This window comes from Heloderma suspectum, chromosome 8, assembly GCF_057233095.1.
Source record: "Heloderma suspectum isolate Gila_16-S chromosome 8, 16-S_ref, whole genome shotgun sequence".
Classification (NCBI taxonomy): domain Eukaryota; kingdom Metazoa; phylum Chordata; class Lepidosauria; order Squamata; family Helodermatidae; genus Heloderma; species Heloderma suspectum.
Window position 1 is genome coordinate 40,956,240 of NC_139465.1, and position 22,824 is coordinate 40,979,063.

The 22,824-nt window shown below is 47.2% G+C and overlaps 1 protein-coding gene across 1 annotated transcript in view; it reads left to right on the forward strand.

Moving 5' to 3' along the window:
• GNAO1 (G protein subunit alpha o1) overlaps window positions 1-22,824 on the forward strand; it is a 249,033-nt gene that overhangs the window by 102,276 nt on the left and 123,933 nt on the right. Inside the window, exon 3 of the mRNA XM_084812085.1 lies at window positions 19,144-19,285. Coding sequence (XP_084668211.1) covers window positions 19,144-19,285 — 142 coding nt within the window. The remainder of the gene's footprint in view (window positions 1-19,143; window positions 19,286-22,824) is intronic.

Consider the following 22,824-nt stretch of genomic DNA (forward strand, 5'->3'; position numbering starts at 1 on the left):
TGGAGGGCAAATGACTGCCCTACTTTTTATCACACCCTGATAAAAGTGTGTGTGTGGGGGGGGGGGTTACAGAGAGCCAGAACAATTATTTGGGGGCTGCATCCACTCCATGGGTCACCAGTTGGCATTTCTTGCTATCAACTATTAAATGGATACATAGGCTAGTTTTGCATGCCAAGGCACAAATCCATTTACCCAAAAGAGGGAGGATGAGTTTCCCCTGCTGTTTTTTGAGATTTCTCAAGTCATAATGTGGTCACTCTGCATAGTCAGAGGCCCACAGCGGGGTGGGGGTTGTAAAGGGACAGAAGTAGGAAAAAAATAATATCTTGGTATGCGGCTCGCAAGCTGAACGGCTTTGGGCATCCATAATCTGTAAAAGTCTAGTAACTGCATGCCTGAAAGGACGTTTGGTCCCATGGTCCTCCCTTTACCAAAATGAAGGTATCATTTACAGTTAGCTACTTTGGATGGGTACTTACGCTTCCAACACATAACTACAATACGATATTCTCATTGATTGGCATTAAGGGTGGTGTCACTCAAGGGCACCCCCCTTTGACCAATTTATGCTTGTAAAGGCACCTTCTCAAAACATGCCAGGTTGCAAAATTATATTTGGGTGTTCACCTTCTCAGAGAACAATGCTATTACCAAGAGGTGATGTTGACTATATTTGTTAGGTGCAATTGCATCTCAACAGCAAAACATTTGAAGGCTCTGGATTCTACTCTGACCATCTAGCTTTGAAGCTGTGGGTGAGCCATGACAGTAAAGTACTTTTCATTCTAATGAAAACTGGCCGCAGTCCAGTTTCTCTTGGTAAAGACTTGCTGAGATTGATGAGAGGGACTAAAGTGGGGGGTGTTGAACCCCTGACCCTGGGGCCTAATCCAGGGACCAAATCATGCAGGGAGCGTGTCCAATGCCCCTGACATCATCTGGCCTATGGAGAACTTTGACGGGGGAGATCAATCCCTCCACCCAATAGGAGTTTGACACCCCTGGTCTAATGCATATGTAGTTAACGACAAGAGCATCACCTTTGTGCAAGCGTGGGTCACTCAGATCTTGCTGTTTTCATCTCTACTTCTTCCCCATAAAAATGGAACAAGAAGGCTGCCATATCAAGTCAGTCCATTGGTCCATCTTGTCCTTTGACTCTCAGCCAGTGGTCTTCTCCAGCAAGTGCTACCCAAGATCCTTTTCAGTCAAAGTTGTTAGAGGCAGAACCTGGGACTACCCACCTGCAAATCATGTGCTCTACCTACTGAGCTCTGACCTTTCCCCCAGGGCTCTGACAAATATTCCCCTGTCCTCTCGAACCAGGAGCGCCAGTTGGATGGTCCCTTTTTGGAGTTTCCAGAAAGAGGTCTGTCTGGATCCAACTAGGGTGGTCACTTGCGGATTGCCAAAAGAGGGGAAATGCATCACCAGCAAAGAGGACAAAAGAGCATACCGATTTTTATAAAATGTGGATATGCTAATTTAGACATATAGATGCAAATTCAGAAATAATTACTATAATTTAAACAGTAATACAATCCATCTCACCGTAGTGAGAAACTAAGGCAGTGACCAGGTGAGCTGTGTGGCTGTCTGCTGTCCAGGTGCTTGTGATGGCAACTTCCACGCCCTTTTGCTCTTCCTTCCCATGGTTCTTTATCTTTAAACTGGGCTTGGACTGGACAGGCCTTCAAAGAGAGGACGCCATCAAAACAGAGAACAGTCTTCTGGCAGCGCTTCAAATACAGGACTGTCCTTGGTAAATGAGTTCACTTGGCTAGCCTAGATCCAGCTCAGGCCCCTGTTGGATCAGGTCATGCTCTGGGTTTACCCGTTGGTTCCTTTAAATAGCTCTGATGCTGCCTTTCAAAATGAAACAAAAAATCCCAAGGTGGTGCAAAATAAACATGTTTTAAATAAATCTCTAAAATATGAAAGCTAACAAATGCACAACTACATTTAGAACTATGCTGCCCTCCCCCTGCCCCTGACAGTGTCTTTTGAGAACAGAGAAAGAGGCCCCTCTGAAAAGTAAGCCTACAGGCTGCTGGGCATGCCAAGGAGCATCCACAGCCATAACTGCGATGGGAACTATCGTTCCCATGATGCTATGTGATCCCAAATGCACTGTGTGTGTGCGTGTGTGCGCGCGCGCGCAAAGCATCTGGTGCCTTTCCTTGCAAAGTCTGAAATGCAGCATCTGAAATCCACGCCAAAGCTTAGTTCAAAGCATCACAGAAACACAGGAACTTGGCTTTTAATTTTGATGGGCACTTAACCCATTGTGATGTTCACATTTCCCATTCCAAATGGGCTTCTAAGAGCTTTTCTACATGAGGCATTTATTATTCACTCATCATTCCCTGCTCATGGTGTTTTATGGGTTCTTTAGACAATGTGACCCTCCAGTTTTGCTACTGTTTTTAAAGAGGACTTTCGGCGAGGTTTTTAGAGCAGGGAGAATGCAGTATTATATGTGAAAGCAAAAGAAAAGGCTTTTCCCATTTGTGGAACTGTACTATTCTGCTATATCATAGTGCCACCTAGAGGTTATGTAGCAGAAAAGCAGGAAAGGAAATGCCTTTCGTGTAGTGCTCGGATCTCAATTCCGCGATGACACCAGAATACGGCGGATTAACAGCCTTGTGTTGAAAATCTCTAAAAGCCATTTTACCCCCATTCTTCCTCTAAGAAGCTTCAGGAAGTGGACATGGATTTTCAAGGAGCTCCATCCAACTGTTGGCCTGAGCCCAAACCACATTGTCCCAAGACATTAATTCTACAGCCTATTTGTCACCAAGGTGGTAAACCTGTTCGGCTGTACTACTTACTTACTTACTTTATTTATTTATTACATTTATATCCCACCTTTTTTCCTCCTTAAGGAACCCAAGTTGGTGTGCATTAGCCTTCTCCTCTCCATTTTATCCTCACAACAGCAACCCTGTGAGGTAGGCTGGGCTGAGAGATAGTGACAGTCACCCAATGAGCTTCCATGGCCGAGTGGGGACGAGAACCCAGATCTCCCGATTCCCAGTCCAACACTCTGCTTCAGGGTGGAAGTGGAGACTGATATGACTGAATGCTCAAAGCAAAGCAAAAAAGTTCCCTGCGTGTAGAAAACTAACATGTCAAGGCTAGAATGGCTAACACACCAGGGTTTGTTTGATTTTAATGTGGAAAGATTTCCACAGGGGTATGGATGAGCATTCATCCCTCATATGAGGCCTGGACTGCAGTCTGAAGTGGTACATCCCAGATACAGGTAATGATACTAGAGTAGAGTGAAAGAAGCCTCCCAGAATTCTCCACCCTTTTCGTGGATGGCAAAGTTGGGAAGGGGGAGTGTTTTGCAGTTTATTCACCAAGGGGAGGAGATTGTCTGATGCTTTTTGGGAGGGGGCTTAACTTTAGCAGTGGCCGAGGCCAATGCTGGCTCCAGGGGTTCTTGGGCAAGATGGCCTCTGTACCCGCCCCCTTTCCACTATCACTGCTTCCCATTCACTTGCCTTCTCCTTCTGGGCTCAGCCTGCACGTGCAAGCGATAGATGCTTCCCCATCTCCTCACTAATTGAATGCTCAGAGTGGGCAGGTGAATAGGGAGTGACCGGTGGTGCAACTAAGAACCTTGGGGGTAGGAATGTTTGAGAATCTCATTGCTATTTGAAAGTCATCAGAACTTGCCCCATTCACAACCCCAAACATGAACGTGAGCACAACTTCCTAGGGTTGTTGGAGAAATCCGTTTGGGGGGTGGAGTTTGATGAGTTTTCCTAGGTTCAGTCCTGTACTTCCTTCTGGTTTCCTCTGTGGTGCCCAACTTCGTCAGCAGTGAGTCAGCCCAGTTCACAGATTTTTCCAGGCATTTTGTGCATTTATTTCCCTGCAGTTCTGCAATTGTGCAAATTTCTGACCAATTTGTGCAAATTTCTGAGCTGCACACGTTGGTTAGCTCCTTTAGAGTTCTGGCTGGTTCTGGCTGAAACCTAGAATGGATTTACAGCCCCACTGAAATCAGAACCATCAGCTTCCACTGGTTGGCATACTGGGCACCATTTTGCATCCTCTAGAATACCCTAGACGTAGCATGGTACTGTTGCAGGGCATTGTGGGGGCGAATGGCTGCTGCCAGCCCAAAAAATGGTAGAAAATATTCAGCCAAATGGCCCTCTTTTTCTTGAGGGGGGGAATAAAAGTCTCAAATTTTCTCAGAAAAATCTTTTCTGACAAACTTTAGCTCAGCTCTAGTGACAAAGAGACAAAGTAAACTACACCATAAATCTTCTGTCTCCCTGTTTTCTTTGTCATAGATTTCTCCTATTCATTTCAACTCTCTGGCCAAGCCATTCTTTCCCTGTCTTCTGCCCCAAGTTCTTGTAACAGCACCAACAAACCTACATTTCTTGGTATCCGAATCTTGAAAGCAGGATAATTTATACAAAATAAGTACGTACGTATGCAGAGACCAAATTTAGGGTGAGTGACTTTTCAGCCTGTGAAAACATCCACACTTTTGCTAACTTGGAAAGTCCGGTTGCAAGAGGTTCTGTCACCCTGCGGGAGTGGAAGATTCCAATCAACTTTGACCTAAGAGGGCAGTTTTAAGATGGGAGCAGAAGAGGCTTCTGTGGCCCGAGGCGCTTATGCCAGTGAAAAGCATTATATTGTTGACATTGCATCAGAAGGCTGATGTAACATGAAGTGGTTGGTGGCAAATACGATATGCTTTTCCATGCCTTATGCCACCTTGCTGATGGTGTAGAGCAGCCTTCCCAAACCTGGTCCCCTCCAGATGGTTTGTACTAGAATGCCCAGCATTCCTGACCATTGGCCATGCTGGCTGGGTCTGATGGGAGCTGAAGTCCACAAAACGTCTGGAGGGCATCAGGTTGGGGAAGACTGGCCTAGAGCAGGGATGCACAACATTTTTGGACCAAGGACCACATCCAGTATCTGGTAGAGGGCTGGGGGTCACACATGCGCATACAAACGCATCTGTGCCACCACTAGTGGGCGCACAGTTTCTCCGCCACCACTCCTGGGATAGGGAAGCTTTTTCTATTCAGAAGTGTGCAGGACTGGATCACAAGCAGCATTTTCAAATAGCAACTGAAATATCAAGCTTCTGCATGCTTACTCAGGAGTAAGCAGGACTCAGTGGCGCTTTCAAATAGCATCCCAAAAGCCAAGCTTCTGCATTTTTACTCAGGAGTAAGCAGGACTAAATCACTCAGTGGCACTTTCAAATAATATCCAAAATGCCAAGCCTCTGCATTTCTACTCAGGAGTAAGCAGGACTAAATCACTCAGTGGCGCTTTCAAATAATATCCAAAATGCCAAGCCTCTGCATTTCTACTGAGGAGCAAGCAAGAATAAATCACTCAGCGACGCTTTCAAATAGCATCCCAAATGCCAGGCTTCTGCATGCCTACTCAGGAGTAAGCAGGACTAAATCACTCAGTGGGACTTCCAAATAATATCCAAAATGCCAAGCCTCTGCATTTCTACTGAGGAGCAAGCAAGAATAAATCACTCAGTGGCGCTTTCAAATAGCATCCCAAATGCCAGGCTTCTGCATGCCTACTCAGGAGTAAGCAGGACTAAATCACTCAGTGGGACTTCCAAATAATATCCAAAATGCCAAGCCTCTGCATTTCTACTGAGGAGCAAGCAAGAATAAATCACTCAGTGGTGCTTTCAAATAGCATCCCAAATGCCAGGCTTCTGCATGCCTACTCAGGAGTAAGCAGGACTAAATCACTCAGTGGCACTTTCAAATAATATCCAAAATGCCAAGCCTCTGCATTTCTACTGAGGAGCAAGCAAGAATAAATCACTCAGCGACGCTTTCAAATAGCATCCCAAATGCCAGGCTTCTGCATGCCTACTCAGGAGTAAGCAGGACTAAATCACTCAGTGGGACTTCCAAATAATATCCAAAATGCCAAGCCTCTGCATTTCTACTGAGGAGCAAGCAAGAATAAATCACTCAGTGGCGCTTTCAAATAGCATCCCAAATGCCATGCCTCTAGATAAGGGATGGGGGATGTGTCGTCCTCCAGATGTTCTTGGACTGTAACTCCCACCATACCTCACCATTGGCTATGCTGGCTAAGGGTTGATGGGAGTTGTAGTTCATCAACATCTGGACGGCCACAGGTTTCCCCAACCCTGCTCTAGAGCCATGAGAGTCACAAGTTAAATAATAAAACCATGTTCAGCCCTTAGGGTTGAATCTAGGTTTGAGGGTCCTTCTGCAAAGTGCCCTCTGGTGGGCCCCTTCCTATGTCTGTAGGCCAATGCAGTAGGGTGGCCATGTGTCCTCTTTTACAGTCCTCTGTTTGAAGCTGTCCTCTGTTGGAAGGGCTGTCCTGTCCAATTCCAGAGTAAAGATAAAGAATCCTGTGTAGCCCATCCACAGTAATGCCTGGACAACAGACTGAACAGGTAGTCACACAGGTCACCTGGCCGCAGTCTTCCGCACTGTGGGGAGATGTACCATATTTCTATTTAAATTAAAACAATTATTTCTAAATTTGTACCTCGACATATAAATTTGCATATGCAGAATGTATGCAAATCATAGTCCTCTTTTTTCGGTGATGCGCTTCCTCTTTTCTGGTGGCCACCCTGCAATGCTGGCTTACCTGGTGACAGCTGTAGGCAGCAATGCTACAATCAGCACTAGGTGCTATCAAGGCCAGTGCCTGGTGTAATTTGGCCATTGCTCGGGCCCCAGCAGGGCCCACCATTGACACCTGCCCTGGGCCCCCTTTATTTGTTTTTCCAGACCAGCGCTAGCTACCTTTTGCGTTTTCCATAATCCCATGACATAGCATCACTCCCAGGCATTATGGGAAATTAAAATGGCAGCTAGACCCGACCACTTGGTGCTGCTTAGTGGACTTCTGCCCCTTCTGCCACTGCCCGCTTCCTCCCACCCTCCAGGTAAGCTCATCACAGGCCTCCGATAGAGAAGGGGGCCCACAGAGACGCTTTGCCCAGGGCCCCCTCAAAGTAGAATCCTGTCCTGGCCACAATTTTCATTTCCCACAAGGCCCCCACTGTAGTATTGAGCCTCGTGTGGTGCAGAGTGGTAGGCGGCAGTATTGCAACCGAAACTCTCCCCATGACCTGAGTTCGATCCCAGCGGAAGCTGGGTCTCGGGTAGCCGGCTCAGGTCAACTCAGCCTTCCATCCTTCCGAGGTCGGTAAAATGAGTACCCAGCTTGCTGGGGGAAAGGTAGTCACAACTGGGGAAGGCAATGGCAAACCACCCTGCTATAGTCTGCCATGAAAACGCCAGCGTAAGCGCATCCCTCTAGGGGTCAGCAATGACCCGGTGCATGCACAGGAGGAACCTTTCCTTTCCTTTCCCCACTGTAGTACAGCTCTGGATCATTGTGGATAATTTAAATGGCGGCCCCTAAGAGTGCTGGGTGCACCGGCAGAAACTGCCATGGTTACATATAAGTTCAAATTGTCATGCACACAGAAAGCTGTGGAGAATGTGCACAGAATGAGAATTACACAGTCCTAGGACCACTTCTCGCAGGTGTACTCTTAAGACTTTTTGCATGTGCATCTCTGCAGGTAAAGTATGAATGCAGCAGACGTGTGTAACGTACAGGTACACTTCTCAATGCACCACAATGGGCTGTAGCTCTCCATTCTGGCTGAACATCAGGAAAAACTTCCTGACTGTTAGAGCACTACGACAGTGGAACCAATTACCTAGGGAGGTGGTGGGCTCTCCCCCACTGGAGGTGTTCAAGGGGAGGCTGGACAGCCACCTGTCAGGGATGCTCTGACTTGGATTCCTGCATTGAGCAGGGGGTTGAACTCGATGGTCTGGTAGGCCCCTTCCAACCCTACTGTTCTATGGTTCTATGATAAATAAGCCCTACACACTGAGGCATTTGAATTGGAAGTGACAGCGGGCCCTCTTTCATTAACAACAGATCAGGTCCTTGGTTCAAGAGTGATTCAGGGCCTCTTCTCACAACTACATCTGGTGCATCATTCTGCAGTGAGGTGGGCATCTCCAACAGCAGTGTGCTAGATTCAGCCTTGGCACTTCACCACAAATTGCCATTAATGTGGGCTAGCGGTGGCATGGCTAAAGCTGAATTTCACTGGGTCCTGTATGTTTGGGGAGCCTCTCACAACCCACTGTGCCCAGGCTTAACATAGTTGGGAGCTGTCACAACTTAGCTTTTTCCCATGGCCACCTCAAGTGGAGATAGTTGTGAACATATGCCCTCAGATCAAGTACTGGCTCCAGTTTTCTGAAGGCCCTTGGCAAGGCCCTCTCAATGGACTGCCTCCCTCGGTGACTCTATCTTCTCACCACCTTTGCTGTTGCTCCTCATCCTCTCTCACACCGTTGCTACCACTGGCTTGCTTGACAGGCAGAGAGCCAGGGAGAAAGAAGGCCGTGGCATCTCCTGCTCCCCCTTCTCACCACCACCATTGTCTGGGTCAGAGCGAGGCAGGTGAACAAGCAGGTTGCAGTGGTGAAGAGGAGGAGCGAGTCCAGGGGGCTTTTGTCAGTGGGCCGCTGCTGGGGTGTGGGCCCTCGGCAGGTGCCCAACCATGCCTACCCTTGATGCTGGCCCTGGACCCTCTTATCCAGTTGGAATATGATGAATATGATGAGGAACCTCAATGGCCCCCTCCCTCAGTGAGTTCACCTTTTCGCTGGCATTGTCACCAGCTGCTCTTGCGCCCCCTCCTCTTTCACATCCTTGCTTCCTCTCGCTTGCTTGGCCGGCAGAGGGACAGTGAGCAAGCAGGCCGTGGCATCTCCTGCTCCTCCTCGCCGCCACCATTGTGTGAGTCAGAGCGAGGCAGGTTGCCATGATGAAAAGGAGGAGCAACTCCAGGGAGCTCTTGTCCGTGGGCCCCTGCTGGAGTGTGGGCTCTCGACAGGCCTACCCGTGGCACCAGCTCTGCCCCGGATTACCCTGGAAGGGGGTTTTAAAGGCAAGTTGGGGGGATGTGCGCTGAATCTGGGCACACAATAAAGCAGCCCAGCAGTTGCTTCACTGCACTGAACATGTTTTTTTAAATCGGTCTCGTTTCACTGTGCCCATCGCTGAGCAACTTTCTGGTTCTTTCTCAGCGGCGTGTTGAAGCGCTTCTTTCCGTGTTTTGTGTGTCGGCTCTGGATAGGAATGCTCTCCCAAATCCAGAGATGATATTTCTAAAGGTCAGCGCTGTGGGCACTGAAAAAGACAGCTGGGCCCTTTCCCCACTGATATCTCGGTCATTAACAAAGGCTGTGTGATCGGAACAGAGCGGATCATGTGGGGTTTGTTTTGTTTTGTTGAATAATGCACAGCGAGAGACAATGGCATACAGCTGTGTCTCCCCACCCCCAGCTACAAATATTCTGCGCCATCGACCAATATAATAATAAGCAAGGACTGGTACATGTAGCAGCCAGCACTTGAAGTAGTCTTGGGTGCACATGGAATGAATGCAGATGAGGCTGTCCGTAGGTTGGATTGCTGTAGTGAGATCAGCTCCATTTAAATGTTCCGAACAGTGCCGGCTCCAAGTTTTGGAGGCCCCTTGAGCAAGACACCTTCCATGGGCCCCTCCCTCGGCAAGCCCACCTTCTCGCTGCCATGGTCACCAGCTGCTCTTGCTCCTTCTCCTCTTTCTCATCGTTGCTACCACTTGCTTGCTTGACAGGGAGCGTGCAAGTAGGCACTCGCATCTCATCTGCCGTTCCTCCTCACCACCTCAACCGTTGTCTGGGCCAGAGCTAGAGGCAGGGGAGCAAGTAGGTTGCAATGGTGAGGAGGAGGAGCAACTCCAGGGGGCTCTTGTCAGGGGGCCCCTGATGGCATGTGGACCCATGACTACCCTTGACTCTGGCCCTGGTTGCTAAGTTTGCGTCTGACAGCTGGAGATACTTTAATATTTACATTACTGGAAACCTGAGTCCCAAACCCTGGAACTGGTTATTTTGAAACTGTATAAGAAAGCCCTACTGAGCTTCCATTTCTGTTGCAACAGTTGCACCCTGTGTCAGCATTATCTGACATACACTTCCCCTTGAGCAGTTGGGATCTTTGTGAACATTCTGTGAAATCACCGAAGCTCAAGCCCATGGCTGAGAAAGGGATTGTAAACAGACAATTGATAGTCCTCTTACATCAACCAAGTTAGTCTTTTGGGGGGTGGAGGGTAGCCTGACCTGACTAAATATCTCTATCAAGACATGCTACATCTGAGGTTATGGACAATAAAGCTATGATAAGCTATGCAAGAGCTGAGCTTGCTGGATGGAAACATACCTTCTAGCTAAGGACAAACCAGATGTTACTTTTATTGCATGCTCAGCATCCACACCTGTTTGTTTGGTTTTTTTACATTATACAGTTGGCACATGGGGGGGATTTTTGTTGGGACTTCACTGCAGTGCACGGGGACCAGAGGTTTAACTTTTCCCTTCCCAGTGACAATCCCAGTAAAGATCTCCCCCTGCATACAGCAGTTAGCATTAAACAGGGGGGGGGGTGCAGGTGAGCTCCTGTTGACACTAATTGGTGGGGGACAATTTCATCAGGATCATGGCTGGGAAGGGAAGGCTTATATCTCCCCGCCCTGCATGCTGCGGTCCTGATGAAAATCACCCACCCACACACATTGACTCTATTAAAACCATTTAAACCTCAGCCAAAGTTGTGAACCATGCCATAAAGGCCTGGGTCTGTTTTGGCTCTTAGCAGCTTTTCAAAGAAAGAAAAGCAAGACATGTCTTATACCCACCTTCCCCAACGTGGCGCCATCCAGTTGTGTTGGACTACAACTCCTGTTATCCCCAGCTGGCTGTGGGATTATGGGAGGTGTAGTGCCACACATCTGGAGGGCTGGTGGCTCTTATGCCAGTGGGGCAGTGAATCCCCCATAGCAAAAGAGGAATGCCTAAGAAGGTTGGCTGCCACTTTTCTGTGGCTGGAGCTCATGGGCATGTTTGAAAGGAGAAACCACACGGGGTAGACCAGGGGCACTGAACCTCTTTCAGCCTGAGGACCACATTTGATTTTGGAGAAGCTCTTGGGCACCACATTTCAGTGGTGGGCGGGGCTAAAGGCAAAAGGGGTGGGGCCAACAATACCAGCCTATTTTAGCTTAACGCTCTGACTGCCAGTATTTAAGCCTTAGGAGAGGCATCTCAACCTTTTCGAATGGAGAGGAAAATGCAAAGAGCTGGGAAAGCGCCAAAGGATTGGTGTTTGGAGAAAGGGGTGTGGCTCCATCTGGCCAGTGGAGGCTGTGGCTCCGATGTCAGTGGGGCAGTGAATCCACTCCAGGTTTCAGTCAGAACTCTAAAGGAGCTCTCCACAGTGCTTCTGCAGACTGAACAGGTCACCTGGTCACAGTCTTCCACACTACTGAAGACTGTACTCAATGTCTATTTACATGTCTAAATGTGCATCTAGACATAAATAAGCATATGCAAATATTATGCAAATCGCTGTCCCTTTTTGTCCTCTTTTTGAGTGATGTGTTTCCTCTTTGGGGGCAATTCATATGGGGCAGGCCTATTGCCACCTCTCTTTTCGGCCACTCCTTAACAGCTATATGGCAGGCAGGTACAACGCGGTCCTCTCCATGCTGGGAATAGCTGTGTCTATTGAACTGACACAGCTAATGGGCAAGAGTTTCATTTCAGTCCTTTTTTTTGTAAGAACTTACCGAAATTTGCAAATGTATCATATTCAGGATGGAAAGAACTTTATTTATTTGTTTATTTATTACATTTCTATACTGCTGAATAGCCGAAGCTCTCTGGGCAGTTCACAACAAGAACTTTAAAAAAAATGAATGCCAAAGAAAGCAAAGCTGACAGATTTGTCCATTGCTAGATGCCAAGAGCTTTTTATTTTGCCAGTTCCTTGCTGAAAAATGTTTTTTTCTTGCTCTTGGTTTTATTGTATGAAATGGAGTTATAGTAATCTGAACAGGTTTTTTTACTATAATTTGAACAGTTTTTATTGTGTTTAATTTATTTATAAACCTTTTTGTAAGCCACTTTCAATTTATTTTTCAAAAAAATACCTGGGGTCTGAACTGGGCATGTTTAACCTTGAGAAGAGGACACTGAGGGGAGATATGACAGTGCTCTTCAAGTTCTTGAAAGGTTGTTCCAGAGAGGAAGGCCAGGATCTCTTCTCCTTCATCTCAGAGTGCAGGACATGGAATAATGGGCTCAAGTTCCAGGAAGCCAGATTCCGGCTGAGCATCAGGAAAAACTTCCTGACTATTACAGCAATATGACAATGGAACCAATTCCCTAGGGAGGTGGTGAGCTCCCACACACTGGAGGCATTCAAGACGAGGCTGGGCAGCCATCTGTCAGGGCTGCTCTGACTTGGATTCCTGCACTGAATAGGGGGTTGGACTCAGTGGTCTTATAGGCCCCTTCCAACCCTACTGTTCTATGATTCTGTGATACTATAATTTTAGCAAGCAAGCAAAGATGGCAGTGGAAGCATCCCAGGCACAGTTTGAGCACATGAAAATGTAATTTAAAATACAATAGTTTAAAACACAATTTAAAAAAAATATATTCAAAAGCTCACATTATTTTTTTGTAAGGAAAACTGGGATTCTTGGGGGCAGCAAACTCAGTACATGTAGCAATTAGGGATGGTGGAGAATTCCGACGTGGACTCAGATGAATTCGCAGCAGATTCCGTGGAATCCGCTGCGGAACGGCTCACTTACCTCTGCTGCAGGAGGATTCTATGCAGAACGGCACACCGGCTCCGGAGTGCAGGTGATACGGTAATGGTGGCTGCCATTACTGTTTCGCTTGGAGGAATACAGCCACAAATGGCATAGTGGATGCCACTTGCAGCCATAAAGCCCTCAGTTTAACCTAACTGCAGCAGTTTACGGCTCTATTTAGGCAAAAAACAGGGCTTTATGGCCGCAAGTGGCGTCCACTACACCATTTGCGGCTGTATTCCTCCCAGCAAAACGGTAATGGCGGCCACCATTACTGTATCACCTGTACTCCGGAAGTGGAGTGTGGCTCCGCAGAATCCTCCTGACACGGAGCCGCTCCAGAGGATTCTCGGGGGGAGGAACAGATCGCCCCCCCTAGGCGGATTCCCCCATGGACCAGAAGGTAGAGAATCCACCCATCCTTAGTAGCAATAATGATAATGGGTTGGATCCATACTTAGCCATGCTTAGAGTAGAGCCACTGAAATCATCGGAACAAGTTAGCCATGACTAACTTAAATCCCATTGATTTTAGTGGCTTGACACTAAGTCTGACTAAGTCTGGATCCAACCCAATAATGATGCGTGTATATATTCTTATTGTTTGTGACAGTTAGCATACAGGAAGTCAGAGACTGTGCAACATAACCAAGAAGAGGCTGGATACTTTCCTTTTCTTTGATGGTGTTCCTACTTCACTCTCGTGTTTTGGATGGTAACACTTCTTTGCAAGATAGTTTCCATTTCTAAATAAAAACTTCACAGTTGCATTTCTACTGGCTGAAGATCTTTTGTTGAACCTCAGTGTCTTTTACACATTAGAACATAAGAAGAGCCGTGCTGAATGAGACCAGGGGTCCATCTAGTCCAGCATTCTGTTCACCCAGTGGCCAACCACCTGCCCATGGGAAACCAACAAGCAGGACATGAGTGCAACAGCACCCTCCCCCCATGTTCCCCAGCAACTGGTGCACATAGGCAAGTCGCCTCTGATACTAGAAGTAGCATAGACCTGTCATGACTAGTAGCCATTGATAGCCTTCTCCTCCAGAATTTGTCTAATCCCCTTTTAAAGCTATCCAAGTTGGTGGCCATCGCTACATCCTGTGGTAGCGAGTTCCACAGTTCGACTATGTGCTGTGTGAAAAAAAGTATTTCCTTTTATCTGTCCTGAATCTCCCACCAATCAGCTTCATGGGTTGACCCTATTTGGATTCTAGTATTGTGAGAGAGGGAGAAAAATGTCCCCCTGTCCACTTTCCCAACACCGTGCATAATTCTGTGCACCTCTATCATGTCTCCCCTTCCTCACCTTTTTTGTAAGCTAAAGCTACGCAAGTGTATCTCATGAACCTATGCCGTCAGAAGTAAATGCCACCATTGGGTTCAATGAAAGTGACTCTCAGGCATAGGATTTCAGTCATGCTGATCCTAATAAATTCAGTATTATGCTACGGACTGCTGTTGTGTGGGTTGTGTATACATATACTCATGGTGATGATAAGCTCCCATTTTCAAAATTTACCACTAAATGAGAGCTATTGAGGGCTGAGTCAACCAATATCAGTCAATCAGTATCCAAATATTCCCACCTTGCCTGCATAATCCCATCCTGTCTTCTTTTTCCCGAAATGCTGCTAGAGTGGAATGGAATTCTGGCTGGCATTAGCTACCTACAAAATGAGGCACAACGATATTCCTTCTCCTGCCCTCCAGATCTCTGTTTCCTTAATTAATAATGAAAATATTGCCATGTCACAGCCTTCCCCAATCTGGTGCCCTCCAGATGTGCTGGACTACAATTTCCATCATCTCCTAGTCAGCATGGCCATTGGGGAAGGCTACGCTGCCTGTGGGATTGTGGGAGTTGTAGTCCAATACATCTGGAGGGTGTCAGGTTGGGGAAGGCCAGGCAAAACCCATGGAGAAGGAGAACAGTTGTCCTGCTAGTTCGCCCTCCCCCCTGCCCTGACACCAGCCTCTATGCATAGGGCCAAAGGTCTGAAAAGGGGAATCAGTGTGCATACAAAATCTGAAAAGACCTTAGAGAACCCACAAAGGAAGAATATTACCCAAGAGGATGTCCTGGATGATGTCGTTAATAGAAGTCTGCTGTCTGGATCTAGAGAGTGTGTGTGTGTGTCTTTGTGCATGCGTGCAAGCCCAGCATCAAGAGTCGGCATAGTTGGGCACCTGCCAAGGGCCCACACCTTACCGGGGGGCCCACTGACACCTGAGCCCCTGCAGCCTGCTTGTTCACCTGCCTCTTGCTCTGACCCAGAAAATGGTGGTGGTGTAAAGGAGGAGCAGTAGACACCAGTGCCAGCCTGCTCATTGCCTCTCTGCCTGAGAAGAGGCAACGAGGAAGACAAAGAATAATGAGGAAGAGGAGGAATAATGAGGTAGAGCAGCAGCTGGCAGCAATGCTGGTGTGCAGGTAGACTCACTGAGAGAGAGGGTCCCATTGACGGTGTCTTGCTCAGAGGCCCTGCAAAACTGGGAGCCAGCAGTGTGTGTGTGTGTGTGTGTGTGTGTGAGAGAGAGAGAGAGAGAGAGAGAGGGAGGGAGGGAGGGACAGAGAGGAGGCCCCGCAGTGCTGTTGAGCAGGTGGAGGGGGCCCAGCAGAGCAGAGAGGAGGCCCCGCAATGCTGGTGAGCAGGTAGAGGGGGCCCAGCAGAGCAGAGAGGAGGCCCCACAATGCTGGTGAGCAGGTAGAGGGGGCCCAGCAGAGCAGAGAGGAGGCCCCGCAATGCTGGTGAGCAGGTAGAGGGGGCCCAGCAGAGCAGAGAGGAGGCCCAGCAATGCTGGTGAGCAGGTAGAGGGGGCCCAGCAGAGCAGAGAGGAGGCCCCACAATGCTGGTGAGCAGGTAGAGGGGGCCCAGCAGAGCAGAGAGGAGGCCCCGCAGTGCTGGTGAACAGGTAGATGCACTGAGAGAGAGGGTCCCATTGACGGTGTCTTGCTCAGAAGCCCTGCAAAACTGGGAGCCAGCAGTGTGTGTGTGTGTGTGTTTGTGGGTTTTTTCTCCCTCATCAAACCTTGTACATAGATACATCTGTTTCGCCTAATTCCCTCTAGAGTTACTGCAGGCCCAGGCACCACCTGCTGTTTGTGCCAACATGTGGATTGCCTTCTGCACTATGTTTGCTTATTCCCACAATTGAAAATTGCTGATGAGCCGTAGTGGCGACGTTCCCGTTCGCCGTTGCTATTGACTTCACCTGAGCTTCACCTGAGCAAGACCTACAGAGGTGTCAGTTCACTGGCAATGCATGCTCCCTGGAGGGCCAGACCGAAATGCCCCCTGTCATTGCTGCCTTGTTCCCAAGCTACAAACAGGCAACTCGTTTTCCCTAGTCACCACTAGTGGCAATCGCACTCCCCGCTCCTGTTCAGCAACATTTTCCTCCCCACCCCTCACAGTGATTGAGGGCAGGAAGCATCATCCTCATCTGATCTGGCTTCACGGCCACGCAGCATCACCCATGAGGTTTGGCTGCATTCTCTCTGAGGTTGGAGAGGGAAGTAAAAAAAGGCACCGAGCAAGAGGAGGGAGCACCGTCACCACAACGACCAGGATGACAAACATGCACATTGAAACATGTATTTAAAAAACATATTTTGAGAGTTTTAAAACCTCGGATTGATGCAGAAACAGACCAGAACAGAATCATGGATAAAAACATGCAAAAGAATTGCCAACAGTCAGATCCACCCATCGTGAAGTGGCATTTGTTTTGATAGAAAATAGTGTAATAAGTTCTGAAAAGACTTTTTGCATGATACACATCACATAATAGGAGACGCTTTTCTCCCTCTCTCATAATACTAGAACCCAGTGGTGTCATCCCATGAAGCTGATTGGTGGGAGATTCAGATAAAAGGCAGTGCTTCCGCACACAGCGCATGAAGTATGGATTTTGCTACCACGTACAACTGAGTGATGGCCACCAATGCGGATGGCTTTAAAGGAGGGGTTAGACAAATTCCTGGAAGAAAAGGCTATCAGTGGCTACTAGTCCTGATGGCTATGTGCTACCTCCAGTCTCAGAGGCAGTGAGCCTATGTACACCAGTTGCTGGGAAACATGGGTGGGAGGGTGCTCTTGCACTCTGGGTTTCCTTTGCGCAGCTGGTTGGCCACTGGGTGAACAGAAGGCTGGACTAGATGGTCTGATCCAGCAGGGCTCCTCTTATGCTCTTATCTTCTTAATTAAAGGCTGTGAGACTTGGGGTGTGTGTACATCGGCCTCTGCGCATGATCCCAATCTCCCCTCCCCTCCTCCATGCATGCAGAGGGCTAAAATTAGTGTCATTTAGGCTGCAATCCTATACTCGCTTACCTGGAAGCAAGCCCCATTAAACTCAATGGGACTTTCTTCTGAGAATATACGCATAGGATCGCACTGTTAGTGTGTTAGTATATGTAGATCTACCATATTGCGGTAACATGGTTTTTTTTCTATAAAAATTATAGGTTTTTTTTACATCTTTATATTTATTTTCTATACAATTATCTATAAGTAATCCCCACACCCAGAAACACTCCTCCTAAGTCCTAAGGTATTGTTGAGAATTGCTTCTGCTTCATCCAAACATATCTATTTGAATTGCATGTCTGCTCGGGGCCAAAACAGACATTACTTCAAATCCATCTCTAGCACCTGTGTGTGTGTGTGTGTGTATGTGTGTGTGTGTTTACTCTAGGCTTAAGTGCAGTGGGCCTAATCCAGATCTTAAAAGCCCCCCTCCCACCACCACCCTCCCACTAGGATTGTGGCCCCGGTCCCTATAGAGTGAAAATGGAGGGAAACATAGCTGCTAGATATGGTTGTAAAGTAAAGTCTGTTTTGGCCTTCTGAAGCTGTTTATGCAGATTTCAGTTAACCTTTCTTCCCAGTAATTATGCTTTAGGGTTGCATATGTACTGCCTCCTCTATTACTACTTCAAATCCCTCCTTGAAAAGCCACCTTTTCCTGTGAATCCCCTCATTCCTATGCCCCTAATCACTCCGCCTGTAACTCAGCTTAAGCATGTATAACTTAGGCAATCACATATTCCTTCCCTGTTTACACCCTGCCTCCGCTTCCCTCCTCCTCTGTTGTTTTCCCTATGTCAAATTTTAGATTATAAGCTCCTCGGGGCATGGATCTGACCTGACAAATTCAGTAAAGTGATGTTCACACTGATGGTACTCTATAAATAATAATAATAGTCCATATCCATTTTGTCAACAATCCCTACAACAACCCTGTAAGGTAGGCCTGTATCAGCCGTTTCCCAAATGTGTCGCCCTCCAGATGTGTTGGACTACAAGTCCCAGGATTCCTGACCATTGTCCATGCTGGCTAGAGCTGATGGGAGTTCAAGTCCAAAACATCTGGAGTGCACCAACCAGGTTGGAGAAGGCTGGCCTGTATTATCTCCATCCGGAGAGCCCTGGAGAGAGTGGGTTGCATAAATCCACCTAGTAGCAGAGGCGATATTTGCAAGAAGGACCTCCGGGCTATGCTTTATGCTCTTCTTTGACTGTTGTGAATTCTGGAAGATCCCCTAGAGGCAAGCAGACAAAGCTGGAGGGTGGGGATCATAGAGCCACTGACTGTTTATCTATGAATGTTATCTCTCTCCTTCAGCTGCTAATTTCCCCTAAGGGTTGGGAGGGGGAGGGGGAGGGACAATTAGCAGGTAAGGAGAGATAAGATGAGCATAGATAAACAACAGAGGGAGAAAGGTGACCAGTGGCTCTGCAAAGCTTCCAGCATTCTCAGCCCATCTCCAGAGGATCCTTTAAAACTTTCAACAGAGCCTGGCTTTTACAGATTTACTTTTCACATGATGAGTGTAATGCTGAGGTCTCCAGTCTGGTGTCCCTCAGAACCAATGTGCCCACAGATACTTCTCTTGGTGACTGCCAGGTTCTTGCCCCCACCTAATTCTTATTTTATTTCTTAAGATTTTTTGTAAAAAAAAAAATTAAAACCAGTGGGCTGGTATTGTGCAAAGTGACGTGCTGCCCTCCATCACCATCTTTATTTGGGTTCAAAAGAGCGGTTCGGTGTTTTGGAGCACAGATACCACCTCTGTTTTATAATTCAGTTCTTGGACAAGTTCCTTTTCTTTTGGTCTCACCAGCTTGCCTTCTGGTAAATGTTTTGTGACCAGCCATGACCACTATGGCAGCCATTTTAGGAATGGGCAAGCCTTCCATGGGAGCCATTTTGTGAGAACACGCATGACCTGCTCTCAGATATCCAAATGTGCCCACGGACCCAAAAAAAGTTGGTGTAATGGGTATAGCCAAATCTTAGATTTGGGGACAACTTCATTTTTAACAAGCGCTATCCTTTTCAGACCTGACAAGCTCTTTCCTTCCACTTTTTCCCCCAAGGATCATCCATGAAGATGGCTTCTCCGGAGAAGACGTGAAGCAGTACAAGCCCGTGGTCTATAGCAACACTATTCAGTCGCTGGCAGCTATTGTCCGTGCATTGGACACCCTGGGCATAGAATATGGTGACAAGGAGAGAAGGGTAAGCCGGGCTCCAGTAGAACGAACAAACCACCAACCTTTAGTGGGGGTATACATTAAAAGTGTTTGGGGTCGGCGGAGAAAGTATTTTCACACTTGGATGCAAACTGAGACATGCAGCGCACATGAGTTGCATCTGCAAGCAAATTAATACAGTATTTGGTGTGTGCAGTCATGCTCATTATCACTCCACAAGTACATAAATACTCAATGCATTTGAAAGCACGCTTTGCATACTACTGCATTCTAAAATACTCTGGTTGCTGAACAATATATACAAGGTAAGTGGTGCGTTTGAAGGGAAATGGATAGGGTTGCCTTAAACCGGTCTTTCCTAACCTTGAGGCCCTAGATGTTGTTGTCCAACAACTCCCAGGTTCCCTAACCATTGGCCCTACTGGCTGGAAATGATGGGAGTTGTAGTCCAGCAACTTCAGGGGATGATGTTTGAGAAAATATCTATTTAAGGGCACAATCCTATGCATGTTTAGACGGGAAAGAGTCCTACAACTCCCAGCATTTCCCAGCCAGCATGGGGAAAGTTGTAGGACCTTTTTTCCATCTAAACATGCATTGGATTGCACCCTAAATCTATCTAAAATTATTTTTAGGCCACCTTTAAGGATGGGAATGCTGCTTTAGAGGATTGGGCTGATCTTCTGTCAGTTTGCCTTTTTAAGGCCATCTAAACTTCTGGCCTGTCACCAGCTGCATCTTGTGGCAGAGAGTTCCATATGTGAATAACGTGTGGTGTAAAGGAGTCCCTCCTTTTGCCTGTGTTGCGTCTCCTGCCAATCAGTGTCATTGGATGGGCCCCAGTCCTGCATCAGCCTTCCCCAACATGGTGCCTTCCAGGTGGGTTGGACTACCATTCCAAGCATCCCCAGCTAGCATGGGATGTGAGTTGTAGTACAATATATATGGCAGGTGCCAGCTGGGTTGGGGAAGGCTGCTCTACAGCATACATAATTTAATAAATCTCTATCACATCCCGCCACAGTTGTTCTTTTTTCCACACTAAAAAGCCCCAGATGCTTTAGACGAGCGGTAGGCAACCTGGTACCCTTCAGATGTTTAATTTTATTTATTCATTTAAAGCTATTTTTAGGCCAACCTTTATGGGTGGAGCCCTCTCAAATCGGTGTACATTGATATTTGTTACATTTATATCTCTGTTTTCCTCTTGGCAGGGTATGTATACGATCCTCCTCCTCTCCATTTTATCCTCACAACAGCCCTGTGAGGCAGGTTAGACTGAGAGTCAGTGGCTGGCCCAAAGTCACCCAGTGAGTTTCATGGCCGAGTGGGGACTAGAACCTGGGTCTCCCCGGTCCTTGTCCAGTCCTCGCGCAGCACTCTAACCACTTCACCGCATTGGCTCTTGTACAAGATAAAAACCACACAAAGTGGATGCAATAAAAATCAATAAGGACATGTTCAGTACAAATCCATGATAGATGATCAATAAAAATCAATAAAAACAGAACTTACCAATAAAATCAGCAGCCCAAACATTACGGGAAGGCCGGTGAAAATAGGTGGGTCTTCAGAGCTTTTCTGAAGTCCTGCCAAGAAGGGGCGTAATGATCCCCACACACACGGTAGCTGATCTAGAGATGAGGGGTCACCACTGAGAAGGCCCTTTAAGATTACAGCTCCCATCAGCCCCAGACATCAAGGCCAATGGTCAGGTATTAGAGGAGTTGTAGTCCAAAACATCTGGAGGGCATCAGCTTGCCTCCCCTTGCGTTAGACTTTCCTAACCATGATGGTACTCAACCATTGGATCCTATTGCCTTTTCTTCACCTTTTCCAGTCTTCAGTATCCTGTACAAAATGTTAATCAGCCAAACATAAGAACTAATTTTGAATTGTGGCATGGAGAAACCTATACATGGAAGCTAGTTAATCTCAAACAGTTTTTCTTTATTTTATTTTCATTTTATTTTCCATTTTCATATGGCTGCCCATGAACATATACTTTCTGGGCAGCTTATAAAAGAATGTCCTTGACTCGTAGAGCTTCCAGCTTGTTCTTGCTATGGTAGACTTTGGCTGCGGTCTTATACCCCTTGCCTGGGAATAAGCCCCATTTAATTCAGTGGGAGTTACTTCTGAGTTGACATGCATAGGATTGCGCTGTTCCTTTCTGTGTTTCTGACTGAGCTGTGTGATGATTTCTCCTTCCGATGGCTCAGCTGCTTTCCTTAATTATAATTATTGGAGGTTGTTTAGCTAAGAGCTCATTCCTGGAAGTGCAACCTATTATCCTTCTCTTGGCCAACTATTTCGGTATTGTTCTACTGTAGTTCAGCATTCATTGTTGGGCTGGAGAATCTGCACCTACTCCCTGCATTTCCTTGCGGGATTTTGAGCTACATGGTAGCAGCCAAATGTGACTAATGGTTGGTTCACACATGCACGCAAATCACTTGATTGCTCACACCTCAATGACTCGGCACGCTGATGACTCCCAGCTGAATATGTGAACTGACATGAGAGCATTCGTGTGGGAGGCAACCCAAAGGTGATTGTGACGATCTGTGGCATTAGGTCTCCCATGGCTTGTTGGCATGTGCACGCCCCCACTTGTCATCAAGTGCTGAACGTGGAGGCGTGTGAACCAGACCCAAAGGGAATTGGTGCTGGAAATGCTGTACTTGGAGGTCAAAAGGGGAGTTTGGGAAGATGGGTCTTTCAAGAATCTGCTGGTGGTGAACAGAGCTATGAAGAAGGCTGCCAAGTGCCAACACCTTCTGGGACCTCAGGTATTTTTGTCGTTTCTTCCTTTGATGTTGTGGCATTCACATGTGATGGATATGGAATTTTCATCCATGGAGGACATAAACTCAAGGGGTGAGGAGCATAGAGGAAGGGTTAGGTAGTTCCTACTTCCTGCCCTTCCTGCCCACCTTCTCTCTTATCCCTCAGCTAACAATGTCTTCTTGCTCTAGTAATGAGCTTTCCACAACTTGGTGCCCTCCAGATGTTTTGGACTACAACTTCTGGAATTTCTGACCATTGGCCATGCTAGCTGGGACTGATGGGAATTGAAGTCCAATACACATGGAGGGCACCACGTTGGGGAAGGTGCATTCCCCAACTCTAGATGCATTCAGATGCATTCCCCTGCTCTAGACACATTTGGGTCTGCTGTTGTTCCTCTTGCAAGTTACCTTGCATGGGATTGACCAGGGCAGAAGAAGCTCTATTTTTTGTGTTTTCCCGTTGCTGTTCAAGTGAGATTAGCAGGCATGAAATGAAGTTCAGTACACATTATGCAGCATAAAAGGAAACATTTGTATATCCTTCTAAGATGCAAATGGGTCAAGAAAGATTCCTTCAGCATTACTTGTCATAAGCAAATAGATGATTGCCGTTCTTTAGCAAAACCTGAGTTCTGAGGCTCACCTCCTAAATCAGAAGAGAGAGTGAGAGAGAATGAATGAACAGTAGCTTAGGTCTGAGGGCTCATCCGAAGAGAAAATTGATTTTCAAGCTATTTCCAAATGGGAATGGAGAATGCTGGGTTATGCTTTT